The sequence below is a fragment of the Centrocercus urophasianus genome, unplaced genomic scaffold (assembly GCF_019232065.1).
Source record: "Centrocercus urophasianus isolate 14NV4802_14NV808 unplaced genomic scaffold, USGS_Curo_1.0 seq_20, whole genome shotgun sequence".
In the NCBI taxonomy this organism is placed as follows: domain Eukaryota; kingdom Metazoa; phylum Chordata; class Aves; order Galliformes; family Phasianidae; genus Centrocercus; species Centrocercus urophasianus.
The window spans coordinates 4,548,086-4,567,103 of NW_024884756.1; the positions used below are offsets into that span (position 1 = coordinate 4,548,086).

The window sequence follows — 19,018 nt, forward strand, 5'->3', positions numbered from 1 at the left end:
AAGGGAGGGAAAAAAGCCTCTGAAGTCCCTTGATCTTCTGAAGCCCTGAACTCTTATTCCATTTATAGCCCAAGCTGGAATGACACCCCCCTTGATTAGGGACTGTCCAATCCAACTGCATGTGTCAGGATTGTACAAGGCACTAAGTGAAATATATATATATGCCCTTATAGAGTTTAGCACACTGGGTCCACCTCCAGGGCACAGGCTGTAGCTCATTCCGACCACTGCTTCTCTCCCAGGAATCGTTTTCAGGGGGGGTCTTCAGGTTTTTTGGGGGAGCCACCTTCACTCTCAAGTTTAAGCAACACAAAATGGCACCTAAGAAGGACGTTAAGAAACCAGCAGCAGCACCAGCACCAGCACCCGCACCAGCACCTGCGCCAGCGCCCGCTAAACCCAAAGAACCAGCAATCGATCTCAAGAGCATCAAGGTAATGGATGAACGCGTGCTGATGGCTGACCCCAAACGCTCCCAAGAGGGAAAGTTAGCAGAGTTCTTGCTGAAAGCCGCAGTGAAATGTTGTGTGTGTTTGGTTCCCGCCTGGGGACTGCAGTGAAGTGACTAAGTAACCCTCGGGCAGTGGATTTCTTGAGCTGCTGAGCTTGTGGCTGTTTCGGTAGCTTGGAGGGGTGTGAGGCATGGCGCATGATTTAACTCAAGAGTGGAGCTTGGTGACTTCAAGCATATTGTGGAGGGTCACCCTCAGAACTTTTTACCAAACCAGTATCAGCCTGACTTGCTTAGTAAAGCTGAATTTACAAAGTTCCACTAAAAACAAACAGACAAAAAACAACCCCAAGAAAACCCATGAAAATTAATCCCCCGAACCCTGAAGTAGGTGCATGAAGACTGGAAAAGGTTACTGGAACTTGGAATGAAATGCTTTCCCACAGCATGGCACTAAAAACAGATGTTATTTTGCAATTTCTCCTCAAAGTTCTTCCCAAATTTTTGCAATCACTCAATGACCCATTGGGCATGTGTTTTAAGATCAGCACTGCTTGTCTTTAAAAGCAGCAGAGATTAAAAAGATTTGGCAAATTCACCTATTTTCATTTTCTCTGTACAACCAACACTGAAAAACACTGTGAGCTAGAAAGCCACGAATGCAAGTGCTTCAAGTTATTTCCTCTCACCTTTTCATAACTGCTCAAAATTCACAATTTGCTGCAAACTGAGAGTAAGGAAGAGGAAAAGGCTTCCACAGGTTTCCCTCTGACTGCATGCCCATTGGAACTTATTGTGAATTTAGACTTTGCATGCCATCCAGCATCACCAATCTTTGCCGTAACCCTCTGAAAAGAATTCCCCAAGCACTCCTCAAAGGGAAATCTCTATTTAGGAAAGAGTAGGGGGAGGTTAAGCAGTTAAAGAGATGAAGGGACAGACCTATTTCTCTGGGCTTGACTATAAATAGTTGTTCTCCACCTACCCGACAAGCTGATTGGTCCCGGGACCAATTTGCTGATAAGGAATCATGCCTACTACGAAGAAAAGAAGGAGTACAAGGACTCCTAATAGGACCTATTCATTTTAATCTCACGATGAATTCTGTTTAAGGTCTCTGAATACATGCAGCCTGTCATCAATATAGTCCCAGGATTATGACCCACTTAGTGAAATTCCTGAAGTTGTCTTTGATTTTCACCACCGGTAGCCAGTATTCTGCTGGAACAGCACATAGCTCCTCGTAAGATTGAAGCTGAACTCATAGCAAAGCAAAACATGAAAAGAGGGGGGAGGAAAAAAAAAAAAAAATAATGGAAATATTGAAAACAATCTTAGTGAAAGCCACACAAAAGCCCACTGTTTTTGAGAATACCATCTAAAAATTAGATTAGACTTCACATTTTGCTCATCTCAAAAATGAAGGGGAACACAAGCTACATTGCCTGTGAAGTCATTTACTGTGATTTGATAGCTCTCTATGTCCAGTTCATTAGGAGAAAATAGAATTTTCAACTTCAGTGATCTCAGCTAATCTATCTTAACATAAATAGACTTAATAGTATATTACCAGCTAAAAAAATGGCAGTCTGCAGTCTAAGACAATCCAACTCACTCTTCTGCACAGACAGCTCTCCTCTACAGCAAGGGATATATGCCAACAGCAAAAAGAGAATGCTCTAGGTTTTATCAGATCCAATATGACAAAAGAGAGTCTTCTTAAATCCTTTTTTCTGATAGATCAGACATTATTACTCTTTGAAGTGTGGGAAAACCTGGTCTAGTAAAACTTTCTTAACACTAATGGCAACACACAAGCATTACTATTGCCATTTGCAAATGAGTGAAGCTATGAGCAGCATGATGGAGGACACAGGTCTGCCCTGCAGTGTGGCTGGCACAATCTCTGTCCCACCACGGCCTTAGCAGGCCAGGAAGCAACACAGCGGTGCAACACAGGCACAGAGAGCCCCCAGCAATGAAGGGCCCACCCAACTGCACAGTGATCACCACGAGGTGATGCAGGAGCCCACACTGCCTGTCAAGGGGACAGGTCCCTTCAGTCCCAAGCCTTTGCCCCACACCTGGACCTCCATGGCAGTCCAGGGTTGCTCAGATGGACATGGCACCTCCAGGGTCGGCTCTTTGAGCACACAACAGGAACAACCACAGTGCTTTCGGCACGGCATCTTACAGCAGGACTGGACAACCTCCTCAAGTGCCAGCCAGCCAGCCATCCCGGATTACCCATTTTCACTCGCTGACACCTCAGGAAATTAGGGGAAATAGTCTTCTCTTCTAACCAATTTGACCAGGAGATGTATGTAGATGTATGTAATTGGGTACAGAAATACACATTCTCTGAGTTTTAGCTCAATCCCTTCTCTTAACATTACTGAATCCTGAATCCTTCCATTCAACCAGCAAAGTGTCAGCACAGCACCACTTCCACCAAAACTTAAGAGCCAGACAGTACCTAAACCTCAGCTTCTGACCAGGACTCTCTTCTGATCAGCACCCTCTTCTGGAGCTCTTGTGCTGATCTACCAAGTGTGGAGTCAAAGCCCCAGCACTTTCAACAGCAGTATCAAATGGGCTCCCCTATGCTCACCAGGGGAATTATCAGTCATCTCGGAGCTTGCTGCAAACAAGGGATTCCTGGGATTACCGGGCTGTGGGGCCAGCAATGTTCTGGAGAGTCACCAAGCCAGTAGACACACAGAAAGGCTTCCTTAATTTTTACATCCAAGCTCCCTCTATTCATTACAGCTGGAGTGGGTAAGGGTAGAGCTGCCAAATCAGGGTTTACATCAGCCAAATAACCTAATCTGGCAGCGCACCTCATTTTCAGTGGGTATCAAAAACCATAATATTCTCCAAAACAAACAAGAAAGATGTTACCCAATATTGCTGATCATTCTTTTGGGGATATTCCTCCCCTCAAACGCCTTGCTTGGCCATTCTTTATGCAGTCCTATCTTGAGCCTCTTGGGATGCACGCTTTATAAGCCAAGATTAAGAAGTCTTAAGCTGGATTCTTGCAAAAGTAGGCACCCAAAATCACCTAGCATCCTCAGAAGTGGCAATGGGCCTTTCATCTTCTCTTGTTACTACTGACCGTTCTTTCCACGCACACTTTAAATTAACCCAGTTGAAGGAAATGACTTAGTAACATACTAGCAGCTAGTGTGAGATTTGCTATTTTTGAGCACCATCTATTGACTAAAACCCTGAGTAACAGGAATATCAGACTGCTGAAGACTCAAGTCTCAGTCTTTCCCTCAGCTCACCCTAGGTTATAATGCAACCAGGACAGAAAGGAAATCAAGGCAAGGACTGAGAACAGGAGGAATTCATTTCTATGTCAAAGATTAAAGACCTTTTTTCCCCTACTCAAGGAACATCAACTCTGAATCTGCTTCGCATAAGCCTTCCAAGTCTAAATTTATATTTCCTTTTTCCAAAAGCTTGTCCTGAGACTTTAATGTCAAATACAAAGGTTAAGAATTAAATCACTGACAGAAGAAGAACAGAGTGATGCACACATTGGAATATTACACTGGACTTCAACAGGAACCAACCATGATTAAAAGAACATACAACCATATCAGTCATTTTGTTAAGAGACTCTTGGAATTTAGTACTTCAAACTGTAGGGAAGGACATCCCCCCCAAAAGTTAGCTCATCTGTTTTGTTAACTTTCTTCGCATGTGTATGCCTCAGAAGGTCTGAGCTGATGAACAGCACTACTATGGAACATTTACAATGAGAACTTCTCAGGTGTTTGGTTTTGCAACAGAAGGCTAAACCTCAAAATGTTCAAACCAGAAGCAGGTAGACAGTGTTTCCTCATGTTTAACTCTGTCCCTACCACTAACGTGAAGCGTGTGCTGCTTTTTTTCTTCTGGAATCTTGAAGGGCCCTTCCCAGCACATACATCCAGTCCTTGGATCAATACCAGCCTTGCATCACTGACCACAAGGCTTTGGGATCTGGAGATGCTGAGCTCAGTGCTTTTCTTTGTAGTGATTTGGATGCGTAGCACTCCGATCCAGCGTCACACCAGGTCCTTTTCTTAGAGTACACCTGAGTGTCTTTCCCAAGTACCCATGGTGTAACTGATGCTCCTTTTTCACAGTGGTGTTTTCAAGGAAACTGATTATGCTGTACCCTATTGCAGATACACTACCTGCATCTTTGGGGGAAAGTAACTCATAATTATCAGCTAACAGATATTTGCTAAGGCCTTGTGCAACTGCGTGATGCATGACAAAGCCTGCTGCATGGATGCAAGCCTGTGTGATTGTTTTGTTTTTAAATACAGAGCTCTTAAGACTACAAAAAGCGTTTCTCCAAATGTCCTTAACTCTTAATACGTTCAGTACTCAAGAAGGTCATCTCTGAACATGCACTGCATTGGATATAACCAGAGAGGTAAACTCACTAAATGCACTGACAGAAAACTGCTGGGCTGGAGGGCGAGCAGGGCTGCAAATGTCAGCTCAAGAGCTCAGAGAGCAATTGCACTGCAGACAAACTCCTTGTGAAGTGGCAGAATGAGAACAGCAAGGTTAACAGTAGCTTTGCTCATAGCATTAAGGGCTTTCTGAGAAACTGGCAGGCTGAAATTTTTGGCTCAGGCCTTTAGGTTATGCCTGACCCAACACCAGCGACACTCCAGATTCTTTGGGATGGACTTAGCTACTAGACAAGGTCACTGGTCCTAAGCACCCTTCAGGTAGGAAGGAGACAAACACCAATAAGACCTCACCTTAAGAGACATTGAATTATCTCCCCGACCATCCAGACCAGCTTCCTCAAGTGCTGTTAAGCAAGGAGCCCCGCAGAAATATATTTTGTCCATATATTTTAGGAAACACTGTCTTTAAATGGTTTTTCAGGTTAGCAAAGTAATGGCTTCCCCTTCCCCCCCCCCCCTTTTTTTTTTTTTTTAAATTTCAAACAAGATCCATTCTTAGTAATTCACAGCTTTGGCAGCATGGCTTTGATGGCACTTAAGACAACCTTTGGAGGGTCCAAAGAGTGCCAAAATTTGGTAGAAACAACAGAGTTCAGAGCAAATGACAGAAAATCCCAAAAGCTCAACTAGAGTAATTTCAAGTGCTAGCAACAATTGCACTGTAGAGGCTTTCTCCCACCAACAGATTAATTGAAACAATCTAACAGTACTTCCAGCAGCTTACAGCCCCTTAGCACGCAGAGAGATCACTACTGATAGCAATAAGATACTTGAGTTCATCTTACATAAGGTAAGAAGGTGACTAATTTGGCCCATGACTCATAAAGAAAAAAGCTGACTGTAAGCAGATATGAAACAGCCAAGATGGAAATTTGCCCCTGGTTCCTTGGGGCTTTATTACATCTCACACACACTGCCAAAAAACGCTCTCAGCTGGCTAGTTTGCTGCATAGCACCTAAATGTCAAGTAGCAATAGCTTAAATGATGTTAATACTCCACTACTGCCACTGGGAGGCACGTTAAAACAAGGCATCCCTTGGAGAGCAGCGTCGAGCTCCAGAGCCTCGCATTTCCTCGCACATCCCCTCGATTACACACATTCACGCACAAGTAAATGCAATTAGAAAAGAGACACACTAACAAGCGAGCACAGCCGACTGTCCTTCCCACTGTGAAGCCAATAAAGCCTGTGCAAAATGCTATGATCAGCAGCTGCGATGCGTTTCACACTCAGGCATTTCAAAAGGGTACATTAATTAATTGCCAAGGTTTATCTAAAAGTTTTTGCCTAACTGTAAAGTCGCAAACTTTCAAGTAAGCAAGGCACAAAGTTACAAAGAGTGCTTAGAGGGGAAAAAAATTATCACTATAAAACCCATTTAGCTAAAAGATTTAGAGCTGTTCTTCCAAGCCTCGCGGCATCTCATATTTCTCTTCCATACATTAGCAGTGTTCATCCTTACTGTTTCTCCTATTACATTCCTTGGCAGTTTCATTCTCAAAAAAGAGCTCTTTCTCAATGCTCACCCCCTCATGGTGTTTCTCCGTCTTATAAAAGACATGAGGCTAAATCCATCAGGCTGCTGATTTTTACTTAAATGAAAAATAGCCTCTGAAATCCACAGCATCCATCACACCAGCTACTGAACCAGAGTGAGGGTCAGCAGCCTGCTTTATGGATGGGTTGGAGAGCTGTGTAATCGTGCACTCGATCACGTCTGTTAGAAAACATGTGCAGCTGTATTAACCAAGGAGGAGGCATTAGCAGTGAGCATACACGGGCACAACCCCAGCTACATCCACCCAGAAATAAAAGAAATCCCTTGAGGTCGGGATGAACAGCTAAATATATACCAAAAATCCTCAGCGATTGCCTGATCTTTCCCTCTCTGATTTTCAGACATCTGAAAAGTTCTCAATCTCTCCTACAGAATCATTACCATGAATTACCTGGTGGCTCCCTAATCCAAACCTAGCTACAATTCTCTTCTCTGTAACTCAGCCAAAGAGCAGCAAGCAGATGGAGCTGCTTTAACTCCAAGCAGCATCTTTCCCTGGTGTCTTTCACCTTGCCCAGATACTTGCAAAAAGCACAAAGTGGCCGTCCCTCAGCACAGCTGTGCTTGCAGTGCCCTCCAGTCCAAATAGGTGGGCACAGCACACAAGTTTGTGTGGATTGGGTCTTCTGCTTATCTGGTGATGAAGAGCCCCTGTCCACCCTTCTCTGGATAACTGGGATCTGGTCAGAACGCGTTCCATTAGCAATTAGAAGAATAGAAGATGGTCACAAACTACATAGTCAAATGCCCCAACCAAAAATAAAATGATAAAAAAAAATAAGTCAGAAAAAAAACAGCACTTCTCCTTGCTATAGCTGTCCTCCTCCTGGAGGATAACCTCATCTGTAAGTAAGGGTGGAGCCGTGTTTGACAAATACAGCTCCTACTGGTCTTTCCATATATTGCAGTTCCCTCACTCCATTATTATTTTTGCCAGAGGTTTTGGGGGATGGCATTTGTGTTAGTTCTATTTACATTTTATTTAAAAACACCCACACCACACTAAACTCCCTGAAATTTCACCTTCTTCCTAAGGCCCTGAGACTCATCACATTTAAAACAAAAAGCATTTTAAAGCCCCCACCAAACCCTGTAGGCTGAGAGCTTGTTAATTGAAATGTGCCCATGATCGATAACTTCTCTCCAGTGAAACAACGTCTAGGGCACTTTTATTCAAGAACCAACGACAAAACAAAGGGTTGATACGGTGCACAAGTATCTCCTCTTGTAAAACCTGAGTCAAAGTCTCATACAGTCAAGAGTGCTGTAGTGCCTGCTTATATGGATAACCCTCTCAATTTATACTTACTTGATAGCCCACTGAAGCCAGGTGGCTGGCTAATCCAGGTATCAGTTTTCTCTGCTCAAGACAAACGCACCCCAATTATTTTCTTGTTGGCATTTAAAACCTTTTGGAATGGGTTTTGTTGTAGCCAGTAATAGGCTGGATCTAGAATCTAGAAGATATTCAGGAAAATTTTCCTTGAGCAAAAATTCAATCGTGTTTCCAGGGAAAACTTTTCCAGCCTCCAGCACTGCAGAGCAAGAGGCTGAGGGCAGGAGGAAAATTCCACAAAAGGCAACACGCTACTTTGACCCAGGCAACATTTCAGCTCTGCCAAAGTCTTTGGAGAGCTCCTCTATTAATGCATTGGGACTGATGGCCAAGGTCTATATTAGCTTTCTCACTGCCTGTGCTCGTGCCCCAGCCGGTTTTAATTAGGAGATCTGAACTGTGCTAAATCGATGCGGGCTAAATGAGACAAAAACATCAAATCCCTTTTCTGTGTAACCCCATGGCTGTGCCCTGCCCTGACTACGTCTCCATTCCCATATGATAACAGATCACAAGTAGCAGAACAAGCAAAAGAAGAACTGGCAGCAGAGTATTTTTCGGGCTCTGTATGCTTTCCAAGGAATTCCCCCAAAATGCAAATAACCCATTCGGACAAAACATCTTCAAACAAAAATGCGGAGCTCAGAAAATTCTTTGCAGTTGTACCTTTAGATTTGAAGAGGGGAAGTAAGAAGTTAAAGTTTCAAGTAGCACTAATTATTTTGACCTATCTTGATTGTTCAATCTTTAAAAAAAATATTAAGTCTGGTTGGATTTGATCATTTCCTTTTCATACTGAAAAAAGCTGAAACAGTTAAGCTTATCTCCAGGTTAACTAAATGAGCAACAGGAGAAAGTTTTTCACCCATCGCATTTTATCATTTGAAAAAAAGGAGTGGCAAGTGCAAAGCAAAGGAGAATGGATGTTAAGAGTACTGGCTTGTAAGAATGGAGTCTCTTGCTGTAGTACAATCTTCCCATCCCTGCTCCATGAACCTCCTCATCCAGTTGGAGTGACAGAAAGGAAGCAAAAGTTTGGAGCAGTTTTCCCTCATTCTTTTACTTTTCATTGCATCAATTCAGAGATGTGAGCCAGGCTTGGAAAGTGTCGTGTTATAGGAATAGGCCTTTGCTACTGGAGAAACTGTACAACCTCCCCCTTCTCCAGCTTATCCTGAAACTCTCACTTGTAATCCCACCAGGACCACCCTGCAGCCCAAAAGCCACTGCTGTCTTTCCCCTCCATGACCAATTTAGTCCCCCTTCCAGCACGCAAAGCTTGACAGGCATCCTTGCTTCAATCACAGCTTCTTCCACATACCTGCACCACAAAAACCCTTCCATTTCTGAACCTCAGCAACTCCTCCTCTCATCACACCAGTAAGCTCTGAAGTTGGCATGCTAGGGTCGTAAGCCAAGCCCTAAAAGGAAGGTGTTCTAAATTCCTCACTGCCCTGCATAGTACACCTCCTCATCAGCTGCAAACCTAGTAATATAGCTGTCCAGACGTGTGCATAAATTGGCCCTTAGAACCCTTGAAAATTTGGAAAACACGAGCAGCGCAGTGGAAGATCTTGGATTGGACACCACCTCAACAAGCAGGTGAACCTTCTTCCCAGCGCCAACACCTAGATTGCACCAAAAAGACAAGCAGCACCACTCATCTAAGGCAGATCTCTACATCATCCAAATAAGGGCTTGAGAAAAGCCAGCAAAGGAACAAGCAGTACTAGTGATTTCATGGGCTTTGAAACAAACCCAAAGCATGCTATCCAGCTGCACCTAACACACAACTTGCAAGCCACGTGTAAAACAAGCCAGCTGGGCAAACGCGTGGCACCTCTTGCCCTCAGCGCTCCTCAATTGCTGATTTCATAGCTTACTGGAGAAATAGGAGCCTTTCCTATCTTGGTAGGCCTGGACAAGGAATATCCACTCTTGATGGTCCAGACCCAGAAAATGCTGACACGATCCAAACTTGCTGCTTGCTACTCCCTGCCCCTCTCCAACTTCCTAAAAATAGTTGTAAGATGTCCATCAAGGCACGGTGCCTCCTGTCACTTTGCCCTAAGAAAGCTAAAGAACTCACCGAGGGGAGGGGCAGCTTCCTTCTGACACCTAATCCTGGCAATGCCGTCAGCGCTGCCAGATAAATAAGGGGAAGAAAGGCCAGGAAAGCAGGACCACTCTCAGAGACCTCTCAGCTAATCCCTCCGGCCCGTCCGCCGCTCTCCTTGTCCATCTCTCAATCATGGTGGGTCCACTGCAAAGCTAATTATTAGCAGCGAGCCAGTGTATTTTACAGGAGTAAATGCAGCTTCTTGTTCATGTTGGTTCTGGGGGGAGGACAGGGCGGAAGATGGCAGTTGAGGTTTGCTTGATTTTCCTCCGCAGTATTTTTAATACAAGAATGTATCGTAGTTTAATGCTTTATGAAACCATGTACTGTCAAAAGCTAACTTAAACACAAGCTTGAAAGGTGTGATTTATTTTCTATGTTAATGTGAAAAAAAAAAAAAGTTGCTAGTTATAAATATTACTTCAAAAGATTGTACTTAAGTGAGTCTGTTCTAAAGTAATAAGTGACCTGGTGGTACATAACCAGCCTGTTTGTTAGTTAAGAAACTTTAGATTGTTATTGCTTCTGGCCTCAACTTTGGTGTTCCCAGGGATGCAGGTTTTTACAAGAATCCTAAAACCAGGCCTGGGGATGCATTTTTACATGGCAGGTTGCTAGTTTGGGTTTCTGTGGCAGAATTACATGAGGCAAGACAGATAGGAGAACACTCAGCTACCTTGAGCTATTTGCTTTCTCTCAGTGCATTTTCAGTAGTACTACTACTTTTTTTTTCTCTCTCTTCCCCACTGCAGTCCTTCACACCTGACCAAATCAATGGTAAGTGAAACAAAAACTAAACTAACAGGGAGCAGGAGGGGGGAACATAATGGCTACTGAGAAGCTAAACGTTCACTGGTCTTAAGAGCTCTTTTGCAATCTGCATCACTTCTGTGCATCTGTCAGGCCACATTTCTTTGCTGTCTTGGAAGATACTCATGGATTGAGCTGGATGCTTTAGAAAACAAGCAGGTTCTCCCCCAGCCCCCCCTTCCTAAGCTATTTTTTGTGATTGATTTCCTTCCAACAGATCGAGTTCTCCAAGGAGCAGCAGGATGGTAAGTTACAAGACAGCTGATGTGCTTTACATGTACGTGAGTTCAGACAGGAGCTACAGTCTTGAAAGCTTAAACTCTACCAAAAGATGAGCTAGGGCTTCATTCACCTAGTATAATTCACAACACTCTTGACTTCAGAGTTGCTGTGCTGAATTAAACTGAATAACAATGTGGCCTCAGATTTACACGTTATTTATCTGGGGGCTTATATGCCACCGAAGTTGACAAGTATATGACCTGATGTGCGAAGGGGAAATACAATGGTGCTACCACTTCTACCTGCTAAACATTTTCCAGCAGGGCTGGCTGCTCATAAGCAAGCTCAAAATGCTTTTTTTTTTTTTTTTTCTTAAAGCTATGAGGCAGTTGAAGACTAAAAAATAAAAAATAAAAGGAAACTGAAAAATTTAATTTAGCTGTGCATTTATATGAAGAGAAAACATTTCACTGCAGGCTCACATGTCACTTCTGCTAGGAGATGCTATGGAAGAGGGGGCAGAGAGGCTATTTTATTTTAAATATATTCATGAAGCACGGAAGTGGCTGGCAAATAAGTCACTCATGAACTGTCACAAAATGTAATTAGTCAGTGCACTACAGTTCTCAAGCATCTCTCATTATTTACATTTCTTTTGGTGAACTGCTGAGAAGCAAGTCAGAAATTCACCTCCACTGGAGCCCTAGAAAACTAAACGTGTGTTTTAACTACCTTAAACAGGCACTTGGATTATATTAAATAATGTGGGCTTCAATACCTCTCAAAAATGCAGTAGCAATTACAGTAGTCTTCTCACTGTGAAGAACTTATTTGGAATGGAATACTCAAGAATTTACTAGAAATCCAGAGGACAGGGAACAACTTGAAGCAGAGGTTAAAAGAGCTCTAAGCTTCCCAAATCAGCCTGTTCTATCTTAAACCATCAAAACCAACAGGGAAAGATACTCTGAAGCAAGTAGGGCTGGAACCATTCTTCTTCATGACATCCAAACACGCAAAACATTTTCCTTTGTGGCCAGGACTCCTCACCGCTTCGCAATTTTAAAACTTCTACAGAAGCACAGGGAGTTGAAGAGACATGTCATCAATTCAAAACTGACACATCTAACAAGACAAAAGATTTTTATCAGCTTCCTTCCATATTTCAGACCATCCAGCTGCTATCTTGCTGCAGTGACTAAGGTAAACAGAAGAGTAATTAAAGTCCACTTGAGAGAAGGAGAATTTCCCTGGAACAGAGCTGACCCACCCTCAGTTGCTATTTCCATCCATGCAAGCAGCTGGTTATTGCCCTCCTTACAGAGAGATTTTACACTTGCCTACTCCAGCAGAGGTATAAACAAGGACTACCTACAAAAAAGTAATCAAAGATACGGCAGTGATGTTCACACCTAAGGCAGAAAACATTTCTCTGAGCTAGGGAGCTGCGTTCAGAGCCCAGTGAACATAAAACTTCATGGGATTTACAAAGTAGGGAAACCCCGATGGCTTTTCTAATAACAAAGAGGCATTGTTTTATACTTTGCTCTGGCTAAATGTCAGGAATGCACCAGATGAAAGATCTGATCGCACAGTATAAATCAGCACAGCTCTATCGACCTCAGTTGCAAGAGCAGAAGCTGATATGAAGCTGGTATATTTTAAGGGGAAGCTCCACACAGGTCCAGAAGGCCTTGATTTCATAGCCTGCAATAAAAGCTGTAAGGGGAGAGGGCTAATAGTAAAGGGTTATAGGTCTCACACATCAAACAGTAAGATTAGTTTCAGATGTATTAGATTACAGCCTAGCAGGTTGTACATCCCGTATCAGCAGTTCTGCTGGATGCCAGAATCTCCTGCAGTAACGTGGTTTATGGATGGCTAAAGCAAGAGCCTAAGCACCTCTGTGCCATACGTTCCCACAAGACGAATAAGGACATGACTCTCAATGTGGTTTGTTACTCCTAAATCTGCCCTGAGGCACAAAGGACATTCCACCTACATATACTGTGAGACAGAGTCCTCTCTAGCTGCTGGGAAACCATCACAGCCAAGGGAAGGGCACGCGTTTGGCTCACTTGGAGTCAAAACACAGCACCATCAGGCACGGCAGTTCAGTAGAGGTAGCCACACAGACCGAGATGCTCCAGACATACAAGGTTCAAAGACTGCCTTTCAGCTAAGCCTTCAGTTTTTGGGTGTTTTGTTTGTTTGCTTTTTTTTTTTTTTAATATCTTGGTTTAGACAGTAGTCTAAAAAGCTTGAAGAATTTTTAAGATGATTAACACGGAGCTTTGCAGATAGACAATGTGATAGGCAACTGCCCACACTGATTTTTATAAGAGAAATGTTAGCACACCAAAGTACTTGGTCAGCAGCAAGGGCAGAATAAAGGAATGTTGATAACCTGGCATCACTAGAAGAAACAAAGTCTTGAAGTTGTACACATTGGGAATGCACCATAATAACAACACAAGCATTGCCTAGACATTCATACTTCTTTAAGAAGTGGGTACAGACTGCAAATGGCAGACAAAGAAGGGAATAAGTTATTCTGTGGTTCTACTCCATGATTCTTAATGATTCAGTTCTCCCTCTGCAACTGCCTGAAAGGAGGCTGTGGCGAGGTGGGGGGATTGGCCTCTTCTCCCAGATAACTTGTGATAGGACAGAGATCTTAAATTGTGCCAGGAGATTCAGGTTGGATATTAGGAGAAATTTCTTCTCAGGGTGGTCAGGCATTGGAACAGGCTGCCCAGGAAGACGGTGGAGTCTCCTTCTGCAGAGGGTTCAAGAAATGTGGAGATGTGGAGCTGAGCAGGCGTGGTGGGGATGGGTTGATGGTTCAACTAGATATTCTTAATGGTCATTTCCAACCTTAATGGCTCTACAATTATGAACACAGGTGGAAGCATCATTGTAGGGGAGCTTTAAGGCAGAGCAGAAGTGGGAGCACTTAAACTCTACCTTCTAGTTCCCTGTTAGTAGCATGTGGTTAAGACGCTGAAATGGCAAGCAGAACCCACTGAATCAGGCAGATATTTTGTGCAGCTACGTACTGTGGCAGAACAGTCACAGTCTTCGGATGAGATAGAGTACAGTGGATTATTCAGTCATCTTCTGCTGCTATGTCAAGTAAAGAAACTTGTTCTTGAATGGTAAGGGCCGTAGAAAGCTGATTTCACTCTGTGTTTGAAATAACTACAAGGTCCATTGCAAAACTGCCGGCGGCTTTCAGAGTCAAGAAAGCTACAAATGGTAGTTATAAAAGTTTAAAAATAGTGAAACCCAAATGTCAGAGAGGAGTTTTTCTTGGAACTGCAGGCCAAAAATTCCCCTGCTAACTGCCCTGGAGTCGTTGGAACAGTACCAGCAGACAACAGGCTCACAGCTTTGTCAGTAATGGTCAAATCGTAGCCGCCTGCCTCAATCTAACCATTGCTCTTTCTTTGCAGACTTCAAGGAGGCCTTCCTCCTCTTTGACAAGACAGGTGATGCCAAGATTACCCTGAGCCAGGTCGGTGACATCGTTCGGGCACTGGGACAGAACCCCACAAATGCTGAGATGAACAAGATCCTGGGCAACCCCAGCAAAGAGGGTAAGAACCATGCTATCTCTCTTGGGCCTTTTTTCAAGCTGGGGAACTGATTAGGAAAAATCAGTACTTACGTAGGAAGGAGATTGCTCCAATAGGGAAGCAAGGCAGGCTCTCCAGAAGCAATATGGGGAATTTTGCCAGTTTCTTTTGAAGAGAATGGGGGCAGCAGGAAGTACAGCGTTCAGAGAAATGAAAACCTTATCCCTAGGTCCCTAGGCTATGGAGTAGTCTCTGCAAACATCACTTTGTCGTCAGCTTGGAGCAACATACACTTCTTACTGCTCATAGCCTCTTTGTGACCCAGACTGCTCAGCAAGGGTCTATTTCCAGCAGCAGTTCTTTTGCATTAGCTGAGAGTAGAGTAGAAACCCGACTGATTATTTTAGCTGAACAGGATGGCCTTTTTAAAACTGCTACAAACCTAGACACACACAGCACACATTGGCAATTTAGTACTGGACCTTTACTGTCACTTCATATTTCCTTTCCTCTTCTGTAGAGATAAAAAACGCTAACTTTGTGATAATCTCCTTCTAACAAGGACTTGACTCCAGGACATCCCCAGTTTCATTCCAACAGTACATATTAGGATAGGCTAAACAATATCCAAACCCTCAGGCCTGGAAAGAGAGGCTCTAAAGAACAGTTTATAAGTCTTGAGTTAAGCATTAGCATCAGTGGGAAGTGCTAAGCAAAAGACTAATACTGAGCTGAGACGGTGCTCTAAGCAACTGTACCAATAACTGAACAACATCTTTAGTGAAAAAGATGGGTAGTAAAATAGTTTCTGTAACTACCTACTCGAAAATCTCTTATATTTCCACCTACTACATTCCATCCTTGCCCAGATGAAAGCTGCTCCTTGAAAGGATTTAAATAAATTAAAAAAAGCCTTCTGGCAGCCTTGCCATCTGGGGAAGGCCTCATGAAGACCTCGGCTTCTGGCTCACGAAAACAAATGGGCAAGATGCACTAAGCTTGTAGGGCCTTAAGCCTCCACAATGAGTATGTTGAATAGCAAATTTGGATACCACCTCCACTGGGCATCCTATTTTTAGTTTGTTTATATTTGTGCCAAGTCACGTCTAAGAGAACCTGACGAGGCCAGTAACATGATGTTGAAAAACCCAGGGGCTTTAAGACCCAGAATCTCACTCTTCTTGCCCTAAACCCTAAGCAGTAGGAAAGGAGTTCTGTTTCACCGTATTCTGTAGCTCCCCCATCGCCAAAATCTTTTTGAAGATCAACTCATGTAGCACACTTCATTTCTGAAGGAAACACACAACACACACATACTATATAAAACCATGGGAAAAGTGGAGTAGAGAAAAGATGTGACAATTCAGATGGACTCAAAAACTCCCACGATAAGAGAATCCAGATGCTGCAGAGCAGCCAAATCCTGTGGCAAAAGGGGCACGCAAGTGAGGTGGGAGGCTTTCCCAAATTTCAGTGTGAATATCCCAGGTGAACGTTCGAATGCCTAGCAGCACTGCAACTGATGCTTTCTTTTCAGAGATGAACGCCAAGAAAATTACCTTTGAAGAGTTCCTGCCCATGCTGCAAGCAGCTGCTAACAACAAGGATCAGGGTACCTTTGAAGACTTTGTTGAAGGTCTGCGTGTTTTCGACAAGGAAGGCAACGGCACAGTGATGGGGGCTGAACTCCGCCACGTACTGGCCACGCTGGGTAAGGGGTTGTCACATCTGTGAACACAGAAAATAGCTGCTGTTTCAAGGCATGAGAGAGGGAGGAAGAATGTCCCAGCTAGCTTAGAGAGATAGGAGGCTGCTACCCGAGGCTCTGAGAAAACTGATGCAAAGCAACAGAAAGATCAAAAGCAAGAGTTTTACTTCTAAACTCAAATTAGGTACTAACAGGGTTCACTGAGGGACGGAGAGAAAAGGCTGACAACTCTAGTGACCAAAAGCACACAGAAGATTTGTTGCATAGTTCTTCACTCTATAAATGACTAGGAACCCTATGTCTACGTGCACATGCAGAACTGGCAAAGAAAGTTAAAATGAATAAATCTTAGCTTAGCAACAGATCTTCCTGTTATTACCCCAGAAAAGAAAGAAAACGTTTGGAAAAGCTGCAGGATTCAGCCTGAGCTGCGTAACTGTTTAAGAACTGACCAGGCTGCCTTCATTCTGCAGGTGAGAAGATGACAGAAGAGGAAGTAGATGAACTGATGAAAGGTCAGGAAGACTCCAACGGCTGCATCAACTACGAGGGTACGTGCACATGTGGGGGTTCAACATCCTCTCATCCTACTTTTCATCCCTGAGGTTCATTGCAGTTGGCTCTTAATTTCTCTGGCAAATTGGGTGGGCGATGCTATAGCTGAGTTACATTGAAAGGTTTATGTGTTAAAATGAAGTGCTTAGCCAGCAGTCACATCACAGGAAAGGCTAGGTTCAGCCACAGAGGAGAAGACTACTGTTGTTAGCCCTGGGTCTCTAGACTGACATTCTGTAGAAAAGCTGCTGTACTTGGCAGTAAACTAGCCCTCAGCTAATGCTTGGGCAAAGTGTTCCATTTGACATTTAGTCTCATCACATCCAAGCAGGAAGAGAATTTAGTTTGAACAGTACTAAGCACTTCAAACTTCCTATCACGTTACGGAGTTAAACCTGATCAGAAGAGCTCCTTTTCAACACCATGAGCTCCTCAGCAGCTCTTGCTTTTGAAGGTGTCTCCTGAAGTAATGTATTTGCTGCTCCTTCTAACTATCACATCTTTATTTTTCCACAGCATTTGTAAAGCACATCATGTCTGTCTAAGTGGACACCCCCAGATAACAAACGGTATGTTCCCATTTGCATGCTTAACCTTGTCTCTTCGCTACGCTTAAAGGCTTCTTCTTGCCCATGGCCAGACATAGGTTATGAAAGCATGACACTGTCTCACCAACGATAAAATTAAACTGCTGTCCAAGAGAAAAAACAGCACAGGAAAGCAGATCCCTGGTCTTATTCCCAGCCCTACAACTGGTCAGAAACTCAGGTGGCATTTTGTGGATTTTTCCAACAGCCAGATCATGAAAAAAGGCTCAGTTCACCTGTGAACACGAAAATACTTGAGCTTAAATATCATTCTAGATTTCTGTTGTCATACAAGAGGAGAGCCTACACTATGCAAGTTGACACCTTGAGACACAATCAGAAAAACAAATCCAAGCAACACCTTCTGCTAATTCAAAGCTTATTATGGAAAGAACAGCCTGACTACTTTTGTGAACAACTGAGAACAGGTCTCCAAAAGAAATGAAGTAATTATCTTTAGAAAGTATTCTAAGAGTCACAGCCAATAGCCAAAAGAAGGCTCGGATTTGGCAGTATTTCTACAAGCAGAGGGGAAAAAAAAGCAATAAGAGAAACAACACAACCCGCAACCTTGATATGCTTCTGATTTGTCAGCAGAACAGCTCAACACTTCCCTTTAAAATGCAACAAGATACCGTGGGTATGTGGGCTCCTTTGACCTATGTTATGCTATGTTGGGAGAGAATTCCAACTCGCACACAACTCAACAGACATCTCAAAAGCAAAATTAAGAGCACCATTTGTCATTTTGCAGTGTTTCCTCAGCCAAAGGTGATTTCTAATTGTACTCTCCCATTCGTCCCTAGAACAAGCCCAATTCAGAAAGACCAGATGACTCCTGAGATCTGCCTGAGTGAAATTCTTGCTCTGGCAGTTATCATCAACATGGAAATTGAAAGGACTGGACAATATGCCTCCAAACCCTCTACTTTTCTTTTTTTATTTTTACCAGTGCATCCGCAGGCATTGCCTCTAGGTCACTTCCAAAAACTGAACTTTCTCCAAGAAGAGTTGGATGGAAAAATCTGCCGCCATCCAGCATTCACAAATCCCAAGCATCTCTTTCCATGTTGTTTCCCATGAAAGAATGTAAACCTTTGGAAAAATAAAGCATCAATAAATCCCTGTTGTCACTTCGAGGCTATAAAGTCTTTTTTATCCCCTCTAAACCGATTCAAACCTACTCAAACAAGCACTTAATTTATTTCTGTATGTTGTACTTCACAAAATAAAGTCTTATTTGAAAAAAATATATATATTTGAACATCTTCAAGAGGTCACTGCTTAATATGGATGAAAAGTGCTTTACTGGGGGACTGGGAGGAGGAATAGGAAGCTGGCACAGATATCAGCACCAACGTGCTTTTGGGGAGAAGGCCACCTGGAGCTGGCATCAGAAGGGCCCCTAGCATAGCACCTACCCCAGTGCACAGGCAGACCCGACAGCAGCCATGGTGACCCTGCCTCAGGGAGCCACACTGAGCCACTCTTCCTGGCAAAGACTCTTTAGTACTACAACAGCAGGCCCGCAGCGCCATTGGGAAGGGATCCCCTCAACCAGCTTTATTTAGAGTTTCATGAACAACTAGAACAAGTGATTAGGAAAGAGAC

The 19,018-nt window shown here is 43.4% G+C and overlaps 1 protein-coding gene across 1 annotated transcript; it reads left to right on the forward strand.

The window, feature by feature from the left end:
• Nucleotides 1-314: 314 nt before the first annotated feature.
• Nucleotides 315-17,389, forward strand: MYL1 (myosin light chain 1). The gene is made up of 6 exons (XM_042822713.1): nucleotides 315-434; nucleotides 10,975-11,002; nucleotides 14,435-14,578; nucleotides 16,095-16,268; nucleotides 16,739-16,816; nucleotides 17,337-17,389. Exons 1-6 carry the CDS (start codon nucleotides 315-317, stop codon nucleotides 17,363-17,365), a joined length of 573 nt encoding a protein of 190 aa, XP_042678647.1. The 3' UTR covers nucleotides 17,366-17,389.
• Nucleotides 17,390-19,018: the final 1,629 nt, after the last annotated feature.

What these genes read in the sequence shown, in the direction of transcription:
- MYL1 (XM_042822713.1), top strand. Translation starts at nt 315, where the DNA reads ATGGCACCTAAGAAGGACGTTAAGAAACCAGCAGCAGCACCAGCACCA. An exon ending in CCACGTACTGGCCACGCTGG is followed by an intron (nt 16,269 to 16,738) that starts GTAAGGGGTTGT and finishes TTCATTCTGCAG; the next exon opens with GTGAGAAGATGACAGAAGAG. An exon ending in CGGCTGCATCAACTACGAGG is followed by an intron (nt 16,817 to 17,336) that starts GTACGTGCACAT and finishes ATTTTTCCACAG; the next exon opens with CATTTGTAAAGCACATCATG.